At 41.5% G+C, this 15072-nt stretch overlaps 1 protein-coding gene across 1 annotated transcript in view; it reads right to left on the bottom strand.

The window, feature by feature from the left end:
* FAM193A (family with sequence similarity 193 member A) overlaps positions 1–15072 on the bottom strand; it is a 165093-nt gene that overhangs the window by 92019 nt on the left and 58002 nt on the right. Inside the window, exon 2 of the mRNA XM_063108299.1 lies at positions 14827–15072. Coding sequence (XP_062964369.1) covers positions 14827–15072 — 246 coding nt within the window. The remainder of the gene's footprint in view (positions 1–14826) is intronic.

The raw sequence follows: 15072 nt of genomic DNA, 5'->3' as shown, positions 1-15072 counted from the left end.
CTGCGCTCCCAGCGCCGCACTCTCCCGAGTGCGCCACGGGCTCGGCCCCAAAGACACTTTTGACTCATAGAAGTAGGGAGTCTTGAAATGTCCAAACACATGAAAAAGAGAAGTCAATTGCATCTATACCAATAAAGTTAGAGGAGGAAAAATGTAAAGGATACCATTTAAAATAGCACTAAAAACTGCAACAACCAGGCAAGAAATGGAGCCAGCCCCCGGGGGTCCTGAGACAGGAGCTGAGGGCCAGCTCGCCTGCCCTGCCACATCATTATCTTAGAACATGCTTATCATCCACGTGTGTTTCTCCGTGGTGTGACTTGTCTGCCCATGTCCTTCACCAAATTTCTGCTTAGATTTTTCTAATTCATTTTTAAGAGTTATTTTTGCATTAAGGATGTTAATCTTTGGGTGTTAAATTTGTTTCTTATCAATTGATTTTAAATTTTTTAAAAATTGCAAATACCTACTGCTGAATCTTTTTTTTTTTTTTAAAGGCACAATGACATAACACAGAAAAATATAAAACATTAATAAATAGGGAAAAAATTCCACACTCACGGATTAGAAGACTCAATTAGAAAGTTGTTAATTCTCCTCCTACTGACTTATAGAGTCAATGCAATCCCAGTCAGACCTCAACAGGTATTTTTTGTGGAAACTGACCAGGTAATTTTCAATTTACACAGAAATCCAAAGAGCCAAAATAGCCAAGACATTTTTGAACAGGACAAAATAAGGGGACTTTCTGGATATGAGATTTATTACAAAGTTTCTATAATTAAGACAACACACTGTTGGCACAAAGGCAAACAAACCAACAGAACAGAATAGAACAGAGAGCCCAGAAACAGAGCCACACATACATGGACACCTGATTTATAACAAAGGTGGTGCTGAAGAGTTTGAGCAGGCAAGAGGCAGCTGTCCTTTCAACAAATCCTGCTAGGGACCTGGATATCCACACAGAAATAAATATAATTTGACCTTTACCTAACACCATGTAAGAAATTTAATTTCAATTCCAGGTGGGTTGCAGGTCTAATATGAAAAGCAGACGATGAAGCTGTAATAGTGTATTGTCCACTAAGGCAGCCCCTAGACATATGTGGCTAATTTGAAATGTGGGTAGTTCAAATGGACATGGCTGTATCACAGGATTTTGAATAAAATACAAAATTTAAAAATCAGGGCTGGGGGGCGGCAACGGCAAGGAGATAGCGTTTGCCTTCTGGGAAGCTGACAAAACGCTAAGGAAAATTCCTGTGGAGGTCAAGATGGCGGAAGAGGAGAGCTGCCTGCTGCTTTTCTGCCATGAGTAGAAGCAGCCTGAGGCCTGCGCCAGATGCAGCTGTAGCAGAATCGGCGCAAAGGAACAGCTTCGAAAGGGTGTCTTTACCCTGCCGAGAACCGGGAATCTTCCCCCAACCCGCGCACGCGACCCACCGGTGCGCCACGGCCCGCATCCCAGCCGCAGCTGCAGATGTGGAAACATGGAGGCCTGAGCCGGCGTGTGTCACCCCAGGCTGCAACGGTGACCGCGGCTTCTGACCCCCCACCCCCACCTGCCGTCCCTGGAGCTGGAAGCGAATCAACCGGCAGCCGAGACAGGGAGACGTCCAGTGGGAGAGGCAGAAGCTCGACAGAGACCACACGCCCTGCGGGCCGCCACTGGCTGATCCAACAGGTAGGCTTCACTGCCGCCACCCGGCTTCATTCCCAGCCCAGCCCAGTGCACACAGAGCAGGGAGTTGTCTGGCAGGGGAGGCGGGAACTCCTCAGGGTCCACGCTGCTGTCCTGCTGTCGTGCAATCCAGCAGCAGGTAGGCTTCACCCCTGCCACCAGGCTCCATCCCAAGCCCGGCCTAGTGCGCACAGAGCAGGGAGACATCCTGCAGGGAAAGGGGAAGCTCTGCAGAGACCACACGCTCTGTGGTGCCTTGGTGCATCCCAGCAGCCCGGGCCAGAGCGCAGGGAACAGGGAGTCACTGAGGTAGCCATACCAAATTGGCAACCACGGCAACATCTTAGTCAGTCAATAGTGTCAAACCTGTGGACTGTGAAACCCCCTGCCACAATGAATAAACATCAAAGAAAAGATACCAGAAATACAAAAAATCAAGAAAGTACACCACCAAAAGATAATAAATCTCAAGCTCTAGATCCTATAGAACAAGAAGCCCTTGAAATGACTGACAAGGAATTTCGAGTGATAATTCTAAGGAAACTGAATGAGATACAAGAAAACTCAGCTAGACATCATGATGAAATGAGGAAAAGTATACAGGACCTGAAAGAGGAAATGTACGAGGAAATCAATGCCCTGAAAAAAAATGTAGCAGAACTTGCCGAACTGAAGAAGTTATTCAGTGAAATAAAAAACACAACGGAGAGTTTAAGCAACAGGCTTGTGGAAGTTGAAGAGAGAACTTGAAGGTGGGCTGTTTGAAATAACACAAGCAGACAAAAAAAAAAAAAAAGAAAAAAGAATCAAAGGCATTGAAGAAAATCTGAGAGAGATATCAGACAACCTTAACTGCTCAAATATCCAAGTCATGGGTATTCCAGAAGGGGAGGAAAAAGGAGATTGCACTGAAAACATATTCAACAAAATAGTGGCAGAAAACTTCCCAGGTATAGGAAAAATCACAGATCTTCACATCCAGGAAGCTCAACAATCTCCAAACGTATTCAACCCAAAAAGGTCTTCTCCAAGACATGTTATAGTTAAATTGGCAAAACTCAAAGACAAAGAAAGAATCTTAAAAGCTGCAGGAGAGAAGCGTCAAATCACCTATAAGGGAGCCCCAATCATGCTAACATCAGACTTTTCATCACAAACCCTAAAAGCCAGAAAGGAATGGGATGATATATTCAAAATACTAAAAGACAGAGATTGTCAGCCAAGAATACTCTACCCTGCAAGGCTATCCTTCAGAAATGAAGGGCAAATAGTATATTTCTCAGACAAACAAAAACTGCGGGAGTTCACCACCACACGACCACCCTTACAAGAAATTCTCAAGGGAGTACTGGGTTTGGTTCCTGAAAAATAACTACCACTGCCATAAAAACCCAAGAAAAATCAAAACCCACCAGTATAATAAAAATGTCATTCATGAAGAGAAAACAAACAAACAAAAAGGCTATCGACAACCTAAGGAACCAACAAACACAGAAAACAAACAGTAAATCAGAAAGCAAGGAACAAAAGACACCTAAGACAACCAAACAACAATCAAAAAAATGCTAGGAATAAATCAACACTTTTCAATAACAACTCTTAATGTAAAAGGCTTAAATTCCCCAATCAAAAGACACAGACTGGCTGACTGGATTAAAAAGGAGGACCCAACTATATGCTGCCTACAAGAGACCCACCTTACCCATAAAGACTCACACAGACTAAGAGTGAAAGGATGGAAAAAGATTTACCATGCAAACAGAAAAGAAAAATGAGCTGGAGTAGCTATTCTTATATCTGACAAAGTAGACTTTAAACTAAAAACCATAAAAAGAGACAATGAGGGACACTACGTAATGATAAAAGGACTGATCCATCAAGAAGACATAACAATCATAAATATGTACGCACCCAATGTTGGAGCAGCCAGATTTATAAAACAAACTCTATTAGACCTAAAGAAGGAAATAGACACTACTACCATAATAGCAGGGGACCTGAACACCCCACTGTCAATATTGGACAGATCATCTAGGCAAAGAATCAGCAGAGAAACACAAGATCTAAACAATACTCTAGACCAATTGGACTTGGCAGATATCTACAGAACATTCCATCCAACAACCTCAGAATATTCATTCTTCTCATCAGCACATGGACCATTCTCCAGGATAGATCACATATTAGGTCACAAATCAAGTCTCAACAAATTCAAAAAAATTGGAATTATCCCATGTATTTTCTCAGACCATAATGGATTAAAACTAGAAATCAATAACAAACGAAATTCTGGAAACTATACAAACACATGGAAATTAAACAGCATTCTACTTAATGACATATGGGTTCAAGAAGAAATCAAGCAGGAAATCAAAAAATTTATTGAAACTAATGAAAATAATCATACATCATACCAAAACCTGTGGGATACTGCAAAAGCAGTATTAAGGGGGAAATTTATTGCATTAAATGCTCACCACAGAAGAATGGAAAGATGGCAAGGGAACAACCTAACACTTCACCTTAAAGAACTAGAAAAACAAGAACAATCCAAACCTAAAGTTAGCAGACAGAAAGAAATCATTAAGATCAGAGCAGAACTTAATGAAATTGAAACCCAAAAAACAGTACAAAACATCAATGAATCAAAAAGTTGGTTTTTTGAAAAGATAAATAAAATTGACAAACCATTAGCATGGCTAACAAAAAAAAAGAAGAGAGAAGATTCAAATAATAAAAATTAGAAATGAAAAAGGTGATATTACAACTGATTCATCTGAAATACAAGGAATCATTCGCGACTACTATAAACAACTATACGCCAACAAGTTTGAAAATCTGGAGGAAATGGATCAATTTCTGGACACACACAAACTCCCAAAACTGAGCCATGAAGACGTAGAAAATCTGAACAGACCAATAACAATAAAGGAGATTGAAGCTGTTATCAGAAAGCTCCCAACGAAGAAAAGCCCAGGACCAGATGGATTCACAGCAGAATTTTACCAAACATTCAAAGAGGAATTGACACCCATTCTTTACAAACTATTCCAGAAGATTGAAACAGATGTAAATCTCCCAAACTCTTTCTATGAAGCAAACATCATCCTGATACCAAAACCAGGAAAAGATATAACCAAAAATGAATACAGGCTGATATCCTTGGTGAATATACATGCAAATATCCTCACTAAAATACTAGCAAACAGAATACAGGAACACATACGCAAAATTATTCACCACGATCAAGTGGGATTCATCCCAGGGATGCAAGGTTGGTTCAACATACGGAAATCAATAAATGTGATACACCATATTAATAAACTCAAACACAAGGACCATATGATCATCTCTATAGATGCTGAAAAAGCATTTGATAAAATTCAGCACTCATTCATGACAAAGACCCTCTATAAGTTAGGTATAGAGGGAAAGTATCTCAACATAATTAAAGCCATATATGACAAACCCACTGCCCATATCATCCTGAATGGGGAAAAGCTGAGAGCTTTTCCTTTAAGAACAGGAACTAGACAAGGGTGCCCACTCTCACCACTCCTATTCAACATAGTGTTGGAAGTACTAGCCAGAGCAATCAGAGAAGAGAAGGAAATAAAGGGCATCAAGATTGGAAAAGATGAAGTCAAACTGTCCCTGTTTGCAGATGACATGATCCTATATATCGAACAGCCTAATACCTCTACAAAAAAACTCTTGGAATTGATAAATTTTCAGCACAGTAGCAGGATACAAAATCAACACACAAAAATCAGTAGCATTTCTATTCTCCAATAGTGAACATGCAGAAAGAGAAATCAAGAAAGCCTGCCCATTTACAATAGCCACCAAAAAAATAAAATACTTAGGAATTGAGTTAACCAAGGAGGTGAAAAATCTCTATAATGAGAACTACAAACCACTGCTGAGAGAAATTAGAGAGGATACAAGAAGATGGAAAGATATCCCATGCTCTTGGATTGGAAAAATCAACATAGTGAAAATGTCCATACTACCCAAAGTGATATACAAATTCAATGCAATCCCCATCAAAATTCCAATGTCATTTTTCTCAGAAATGGAAAGAACTATCCAGACATTTATATGGAATAACAAAAAACCATGCATAGCCAAAGCAACGCTGAGCAAAAAAAAATAAAGCTGGAGGAATAACACTACCTGACTTTAAACTATACTACAAAGCTATAATAACCAAAACAGTATGGTACTGGCATAAAAACAGACACACTGATCAATGAAATAGAATAGAGAACCCAGAAATCAACCCACACACCTACAGCCATCTGATCTTTGACAAAGGCACCAAGCCTATACACTGGGTAATAGACTGCCTCTTTAGCAAATGGAGCTGGGAGAACTGTATATCAATATGCAGGAGAATGAAATTAGACCCACACCTTTCACCATACACTAAAGTCAACTCGAAATGGATTATAGAATTAAATATACACCCTGAAACAATAAAACTTCTTAAAGAAAACATAGGAGAGACACTTCAGGAAATAGGACTGGACACAGACTTCATGAATATGACCCCAAAAGCATGGGCAACCAAAGGAAAAATAAACAAATGGGATTCTATCAAACTAAAAAGCTTCTGCACAGCAAAAGAAACAATTAACAGAGTTAAAAGACAACCAACAGAGTGGGAGAAAATATTTGCAAAATATACATCTGACAAAGGATTAATATCCAGAATATACAGGAACTCAAACAACTTTACAAGAAAAGAACAAGCAACCCAATTAAAAAATGGGCAAAAGAGCTAAGTAGGCATTTCTCTAAGGAAGATATACAAATGCCCAACAGACGTATGAAAAAATGCTCAACATCACTCAGCATCCGGGATATGCAAATCAAAACTACACTGAGATACCATCTCACCCCAGTGAAGATGGCTAAAACCCAAAAGACTCTGAACGATAAATGCTGGCGAGGTTGCGGAGAAAAAGGAACTCTCATACAATGTTGGTGGGACTGCAAAATGGTGCAGCCTCTATGGAAAATGGTATGGAGGTTCCTCAAACAATTGCAGATAGATTTACCGTATGACCCAGCTATCCCACTGTTGGGAATATACCCAGAGGAATGGAAATCATCAAGTCGAAGGTATGCCTGTTCCCCAATGTTCATTGCAACATTCTTTACAATAGACAAGAGTTGGAACCAGCCCAAATGTCCATCATCGGATGAGTGGATACGGAAAATGTGGTACACCTACACAATGGAATACTACTCAGCTATAAAAACGAATGAAATACTGCCATTTGCAACAACATGGATGGACCTTGAGAGAATTATATTAAGTGAAACAAGTCAGGTACAGAAAGAGAAATACCACATGTTCTCACTTATTGGTGGGAGCTAAAAATAAATAAATTCATACACACACACAAACCGGGGGGGGGGGGGGGAGAAGACATAACAACTACAATTCCTTGAAGCTGATACGACAAGCAAACAGAAAGGACATTGTCGGGAGGGAGGGGGGAGAGGGAGGAGGGAAGGAGGTATCAGTAATGGGCCACAATAATCAACCACATTGTATATCGATAAAATAAAATCAAGAAAAATAAAAAAATTTAAAAAATAATAATAATAAATAAATAAATAAATAAAAATCAGGGCCGACCCCTGGCTCACTTGGGAGAGTGTGGTGCTGATAACACCAAGGCAACGGGTTCAGATCCCTATATAGGGATGGCTGGTTAGCTCACTTGGGAGAGTGTGGTGCTGACAACACCAGGCCAAGGGTTAAAACCCCCTTACTGGTCATCTTTAAAAAAAAAAATTAAATTAAATTAAAAATCAATATTTTATATTGGTTATATGTTGAAATGAAAGTCTGAATATATTGAGGTAAAAAAAAAATACATCACATATTTTTAGTTTTTATTTATTTTTATTCAAAATTCTTTTAGTTTTTGATATGTGGCTACTAGAAAATGTGAATTATCTATGTGGCTTGCATTTAAGGCTCATATTATTACTTCTTTTGGATAGTGCTGATAAAAGAAAATATATACCAAAAAAATATGTTTATGACCTCATGATAAGGCAGACTTACAAATAAACAGGACTAAACTAGTAACCATTAAGAAAAATGACTAGATTAAAAATAAATCTGTGTTTAAAAAAAGACACCATAAATACAGTGAAAAAATAAGAGAGGCAGGCGATACGTGCAATGCACATAACCAATAAAGGGCTCATATTCAGCATACAGAAGGAACGTCAACAAGTCAGTAAGTAAAATGCAGTCCAACAGAACAGTGCTTCTCAGTGTGAGCCATGAACACCTGGGAGCCCTGACGCCCTGCAGCAGGTCCTCTCATCAAAACTAGCCTCACATTAATACCGAGATGTCCTTAGCCTTCTTCCCTGTGCTGAGTTCGCACCAAAAGCACAAAAGCAATTGTGGGTGAAAGCAGAGCCAAGTGTACTAGTGGCCACTGTGTTCTTTACTGACACACACTTACAGTCTAAAAAAAAGTCAGTTCCATGTAAGAATATCCTTCATGCAGTAAAAGTCGCTGTTTCTATTAAATCTCAACCCCTGGGCACAGGTCCTTTAACTATTCTGTGTGATGAAACAGGAGGATGTAAAAAGCATTTCTGTGATGTTCCCAAGGAGGAGGACTGCCTGGAGGAAAGCCCTGTGCTCTGTGAGCTGAAACAAGCCGCTCTACTCACAAACGTCAATTTTACGTGAAAGAATGACTGACGGACCAAACTATGGTTATTTAGACTTGGATATTTGTCAAATATTTTCCAAAAATTAAGGAACAATTAAAATGCAATATATTCATAAAGGTGAAGAGTACATAGAAATGAAAATGAAGAAAGCACAACGTTTATGAATCTCAAACATAAAGTTGAACAAAATAAATCAGACACAAAATGATGTATACTGTTTGATTTTATCTTCTTATAAAATTCAAAACGCCAGGACTACAATGTTTAGGGATAGATGCTTGGGTGACGTAACTAACAGAGAAAAGCAAGAAGGTGAGAGCCATGTGAGTGATGACTGAGCGGGTGGTACAGGAGGTCCAGACGAAGGGCAATGCTTGATTTCTGACCTGCATGGTAGCATACACAGCCTCAAATATATTACTAGTCACAGTTAGCGACAAGGATTAATTTCACCATTAAGCAGCAGAACTCTCAATTGAAGCAGACTCTCAATTGAGACTATATAAAGTCTACCTCTGGGCCAAGCCCGTGGCACACTCGGGAGAGTGCGGCGCTAGGAGCGCAGTGACGCTCCCGCAGCGGGTTCGGATCCTATATAGGGATGGCCGGTGCACTCACTGGCTGAGTGCCGGTCACGAAAAAGACAAGAAATAAAAATAAATAAAATAAAATAAAATGATATTCACTAAAAAAATTTACTGCTGATAAATTTACAATATACTAATAAATTATTTATTAAAAAAATAATAATAATAAAAATTTTTTTAAAAAAGTCTACCTCTGTGCTGACAGCATGAGAACACCTAAAGCACAGTAAAACAAAGAGACTGAAAATAAAAGGATATGAAAGGAAAGGAAGGGAGGGGGGGGAGTTAAAGTGGCCATAGGAACAACAAACAAAATAGTCCTTCAGGAATAAGGTGCTATCACAGATGGTTTCAGTGCAGTAAAAGGAATGATGCACCGAGACTTAATCGTTTTAACCTGTGTTCACCCAGCACTGCCTTAAAATATGTAAAGCAAAACTGGAAATAGTTATAAAGGAAAGGACAAAGATACATGCACAGAAGGATTTTAACTGATTGGCCACAGAAACACAGAAAAATTTAAGAACACAATTAACAAGGAGTTGATCTAATGAGCACACAGAGAACACTCCACCTAAACTCAGAGAACACATTCAAGCACACATGGAACATTTAGGAAAACTTAACCATGTATTAGAATTAGCAAATATACCTGATTGATATAGAATCACTATAATACAGACTATGACTTCCAACTACAACCACATTAAATTAAAGTCAGTATGATTAAAGGTAATCCAGGAGATACTTGTATATGTTTGGACACTCAAAAATTATAAATAATTTATGGGTAAAACAGAACAAATTAAAATTAGATAATATTTAAAATTGAGCCATTGAAACCAAAAATTCAAAATCTACAGCAGTAAATAAAGGTTTTCAGTGTACATCAGAGCAAAATAATGAAAACTAATGGGGAAGTACCTAACAGAAGAGTAACTGCAAAAAAGAAGGAAAAACTAGATTTATGGTGTCCACTAATAAGATGGTGTGCCTACCATGTGCCCCATGGTAGGCAGCACCTAGGAGACACCTAGGAAACAGAGAGCAGCCCAGGTCCTGTGTGGACCCCACCTCACTGTGGCACCTGCACTCCTCTCTGGAGTGTGACGAGAATTGGGAGAACCATGTCCTCAACCTACTGACAGTTGCCTATAACTTGGGACACTGTGGTGTTTGGCGTCACCACCTTTCAATAACATAACAGAGCAGAACATCTCTGGAGGGAGACACAGGGGCTAGAGGAACTTCATGCGCACTGTTCTCTGTTGTGCCTTCAGAAACGTTTTATCATGTGCACCAAAGCATTAACTAAGAAAATATATATAGCACACATGTGTATATAAAACAGCAGTAATTACTGAAAGAGACAAAGTGAAAGAGATATTTTAAATATTAAAAGCTGCTTCTCTGAAAAGACAAAACCAACAGACTTCTAGCAAGACTGGTTAAAAAAAATAAAAGAAAGCACAAATGTAAGAAATTAAAGTCATATCTACACATAAGGTAGGAACTGAAGAGACCCCTACACACAACTTTATACCAAAAACTTTGACAATGTCTAAGAATATAACTTACCAAAACTAACCTGAGAAGATTTTATCCATTAAAGAAATTGAACCAGAGGTTTCAAATTTACTTAGACAGGCATAGCTGTAAAGGCAGCGTGGTAACAGCTGGAAGAAGCAGCAAGGTCAAACGTGGGTTATTTTAAAATAGACCATTCTAGAGCATTTGCATTCTACTAGTCATGAGCCAGGACAGAGGAAAAGAATAACAAATGCAACAAAGTCGTGGAGAAGATAAAAAGGGATGGGCTCCTGGAAGCCTGTCAAGGGAGAGCCCCGCAGGAGAGGAGAGCACATGCCCTCAGCCACGTGTGGCTAGGACAAGGAGGTGCCCGAGTGTCAGCTTTGATGCTCTCCCCTAAAGCATGAAGGTCAGTATCTAAGCTGGGTGAGGGCGTGGGGTGGGGGGGTGCAGGTAGTTTGAGAAGAAAGGAGAATGAGTTTGTGACACGGTGGGGAAAAGGGTGATAGTAAAGAAGCCAGAAAAACACACTAGATGCCCACTTATGGCTTGGAACCATGAAGTTAAGGGCAAGCAGTAAACTGAGGCAGGTGATTTTCTCCACAAATATTCCTCTTCATGGAGAGAGGCAGTAGGGCTGAACCAGGGCCTAGGCAGACGAGCTAGGGGGTTTTGCATGAAAGCCACGACAATGACAGTCATAGAACTTGACAGGGATGGATAAGGTCAAAGAACTATGGCAACAGAGGACAGTCCAGCATCTGAACTACAAAGACAGATAATGGTCAAGTTGAATGTTTGAAATGAGGATTTCTTAGGTTTCTGGGCATGACAATGTCTAGGACATGATGGTGGGAACAGGAAGCTTTGGAGAAAAGGTCTCTGGAGAAACCCACTACAAATGTGGAACTGTGAGGCAGGGTGTTAGGAGGAATTTCCATCCATATTCTATTATGATGGTTGATAACAGAACGCTTATCTAAAAGAGAGCAATTCTGTGTCCTCCCCCCCACCCCCGAATGCGGAAAGCTATGGGAGAACAGTGCACTCAGAGCTCTCACCCTAATGATGCGACAGAGCAGGACAATCTACAAATTCCTAACTCTGGGCCATCCAAGAGCCGAAGTGACCAGCTACCAGATGAACCATATGACAGAGTGCAACAAGTCCCACCTAAGGAGAAAGGAATGAGCTCACCACTCCACCTCTGGCACAGGAAGGAAGGCAGGAGGAGGCCATAACAGCAGGTCCAAGGAAAACAGATGAACCTGTAACAAAGTCTGAAAGGTCGAGTATGGCATGTATGGGAAAAGCCACACACAGGGATGTTCCCCTCATTCCCTTGAGACCTGTGAAAGGTGACCCACCTGACTGACCCTGATCTTTTTCCTGTAGGAAGCAAAAGCCTTCGCTGCTAGGGAGGGCAGCACCCTGTGCCCAGGGCCAGGCCTGATCCGCTGGCTGAGAGGAGGGAAACAAGCCCTCTGCTCTGGAGAACAGGAGACTTCACACACAGACCAGGTCCGGCATGGAGGCCAGGCACAGGTCAGACCCCTACAGACACAAGGCAGAGTGTGCCTGCCACTGGGCAGGGGCAGGCTAACTGGGAAAGCTGCCCCCAAGGCCCCAAGCACAGTGCTGCCAAGAGTCAGGCTGGACTGGGGAACTGAGAACATGCCCCCATGGAAGATCTGTGCCAAGCAGCAGTAGAGAGAGACCTCTCCCTAGATCCGCACAAGCACAGGGGTACAGTGCACACTGCTAGAGAGACAGTCCAGCTCACGGGCTGACTGGCCTGACCCACCTCCCACGTGCACCGCAGGCTAACAACCTCAGCCTGGAGCTCTCTACACACTGTCTGGCACTTGACCAAACAGAGCAAGAGAAACAGAAAGCAAGAACCAGCAACATTTAAGAAAGAAACGATAATACCAATGCTACACAAACTCTTCCAGAAGGGAGAAGCAGCAAGAACACATCTCAGCTCATTTTATGAGGCCCTGAAGGATGTCACAAGACAAGATAACTACAGGCAGACATCCTTCATGAGCACAGATGCAAAATCCTTAACAAAATCCTGGCAAATTAACCCAGCAACATGTAAAAAGGAGGTCCACAGAAAGACTTGAATAAGAACATTAATAGCAGCTTTTTCAATACAGCCCAAATCTGGAAGCAACACAAATGTGCATCAATCAACTGCTGAATGAAAATACTGGTACATCTGTACAATTTATTCGACAATAAAAAGAAACAAACCACTGGTGCATGCAATATGGACAATTCTCAAAAACATTATGAGAACTCACTGGCTGAGTGCCGGTCACGAAAAAACGACAAAAAAAAAAAAAAAAAAAAAAACATTATGAGAAGTTACAGAAGTTTATGTGACACTCTGGAAAAAGCAAAACCATAGGGACAAAAATCAGGACAGTGGTTACAAGGGGCTGGAGTAGGGAGGCTAGATTACCAAGGGGGGCAAGAGAAGTTTACGGAGTGATACAAATATTCTGTATCTTAACTGTGGTGTGCATTTTTTAAAGCAAAAGGGTAAATTTTACTAAATGTAAATTATACTCGTATATCACTTTTTTAAAAGGCCAGCAATTTTAAACCAGCTCCAACACAGAGGCTGACTCACAAAAGCAACAGATGACCTGAGTCCATAAGCACAGGCCTACACTGCACCTCTGTGGTCCCCAAGGACTCTGTTTTTGTTGAGGAGAGTAAGACTCATTTGACAGGCATCTATCACTAGGACAAATGGGGAGTAAGGAGATGAGACCCCCGCCCCCAAGACAGGGCTAACTGCAGGGACCACAGGCCCTTCCTCTTGCCTCTGAGCCAGGGTGAACAACAGCAGCCTTTTCCCAAGGGCACAGGCAGGTGTAGGGCTGGAATAGGAGGAAGCGAAAATAATAAAGCATAGGAAGCAAGAAAACCCAAAAAGCAAAGAAAATGCTTTAGTCAATGGGAAGATTTAAGAATGCTCACTGGGTGTGAACAGGAAACTATCTACTATTAGTAATAATAAATAGCCTTCCATTAAGAAACAGGGAAAAGACCAAATACTTTAAGTGGACACAGAAAGGAAACATGCACACAAAAATAAAATGATACAAGCAAAAAGCTCTGAGGGGAGAAAACTTCAGATTGACCGTACTGTCTTTTTTATCTTTTGTGGGGACTCCACAGCCTGCTTGCTCTGTTGTTCATTTCCTCACTTCCTCAAGGATTCACATATTTTGGGTAACTAATACATATTCCAGGTCAGGCATGGTTCTTGGTTAAAAAAAAACACATAAAAATAGCTGCCTTGGAGGAGTTTATACTCGAGTAAAGAAGAAAGACAAAATGAATGAGTAAGATGCACAACAGGTCAGAAATAAGTGCTGAGAAGAGAAACAAAGCAGGACACGGGGCACATGAGGGACAGGTGAGAAGTCTACTTCTATTCTGATAAACCGTGAGCCCCCACTACAGAAACCAGCACTGGAAGTGGGGTGCTGCCTTCAAGGAGTCACTGGCTTAGTGGCTGCTGGCAGGCAGCAGGCAAACAAGTGAGACCCACGCCATGCAAAGCTCCTCACTGTCCCTGGGACTAACCCAAAGCAGTTCCATGTTAGAAAACAGCAGCAGCAACTCTGGTAGTTACTGGCTGCACATATCAAGGTATCAGAAGATAGAGAATAGCTCAGGAAATAATTAGCTGCTTGCAAGCAGAAACCAAAAGGAACAGAAGAGTCCCAGAATGCTGGGCCTCAAAAGCCAACTCCTACAACCCCAAAAGTAGATATGAAAGCCTTTTTGGAACAACGGCCCACTAAGACTTATCTAGGTCAAAGATCAGATTAAGGGTGTGGCCTTCCCACCCAAGCCTAAATGCTTCAAGGCCACCTCCATTAAGCTGGGGCTTGCAATCCAGGAAAAGGGGGGAACACCAGGCTTGAGAATTGCATTGGGGAAAGAATTTCAGGTGAGGCACCAGCACATGGAATTGTCTAGAACTTTTCCGGGAAACTGCATTACCAAAGAAACCCTGAGCCAAGACTTAAAAAGCCATAAAACACTCTTTCGGTCCCCACAGCTTGCTGACAGCTGTGTCTGGACAAGGAGGGCACATGCCCTGCCACCTATTGCAGGTGTGGCCAGGGGAGAGACCAGGAGGGGCACAGCCCAGAAAATGGTGTAGGAAGAAGTCCCCCCCGCCCCAAAGTGGACACAAATCAATTTCTTTCACTGCCAGTCGGTCCCCTGACCCACAAGGGAGAAGCCGATGAGTTTGTACTTGTGGTGTAGGCAGCTACTCACCACTGGCTGGTCAAGGCCGCCATGCCTCTCCTCCTTCTCCATGGTCCTCCGGCAGTCCGGGCACACCCACAGCGGCAGGTGCAGCACACTGTTGCCTTTGGGAGCCATGGAAAGGGCCAATTTGCTTGCAGTCTTAATTCCACTCTCTAAGAATGAAGTGTCTTTCCGTTCACTTCTGCACAGAAGACAATAATCCCCAGCGGGGTAGGGTGGTGTCCTATGATTCATGCCAAAACTAAAAGGAGT

The sequence above is a fragment of the Cynocephalus volans genome, chromosome 9, assembly GCF_027409185.1.
Source record: "Cynocephalus volans isolate mCynVol1 chromosome 9, mCynVol1.pri, whole genome shotgun sequence".
Lineage (NCBI taxonomy): Eukaryota > Metazoa > Chordata > Mammalia > Dermoptera > Cynocephalidae > Cynocephalus > Cynocephalus volans.
Note: the sequence above shows the minus strand (reverse complement) of the source record. Positions and strands in the feature narration are given on the sequence as shown.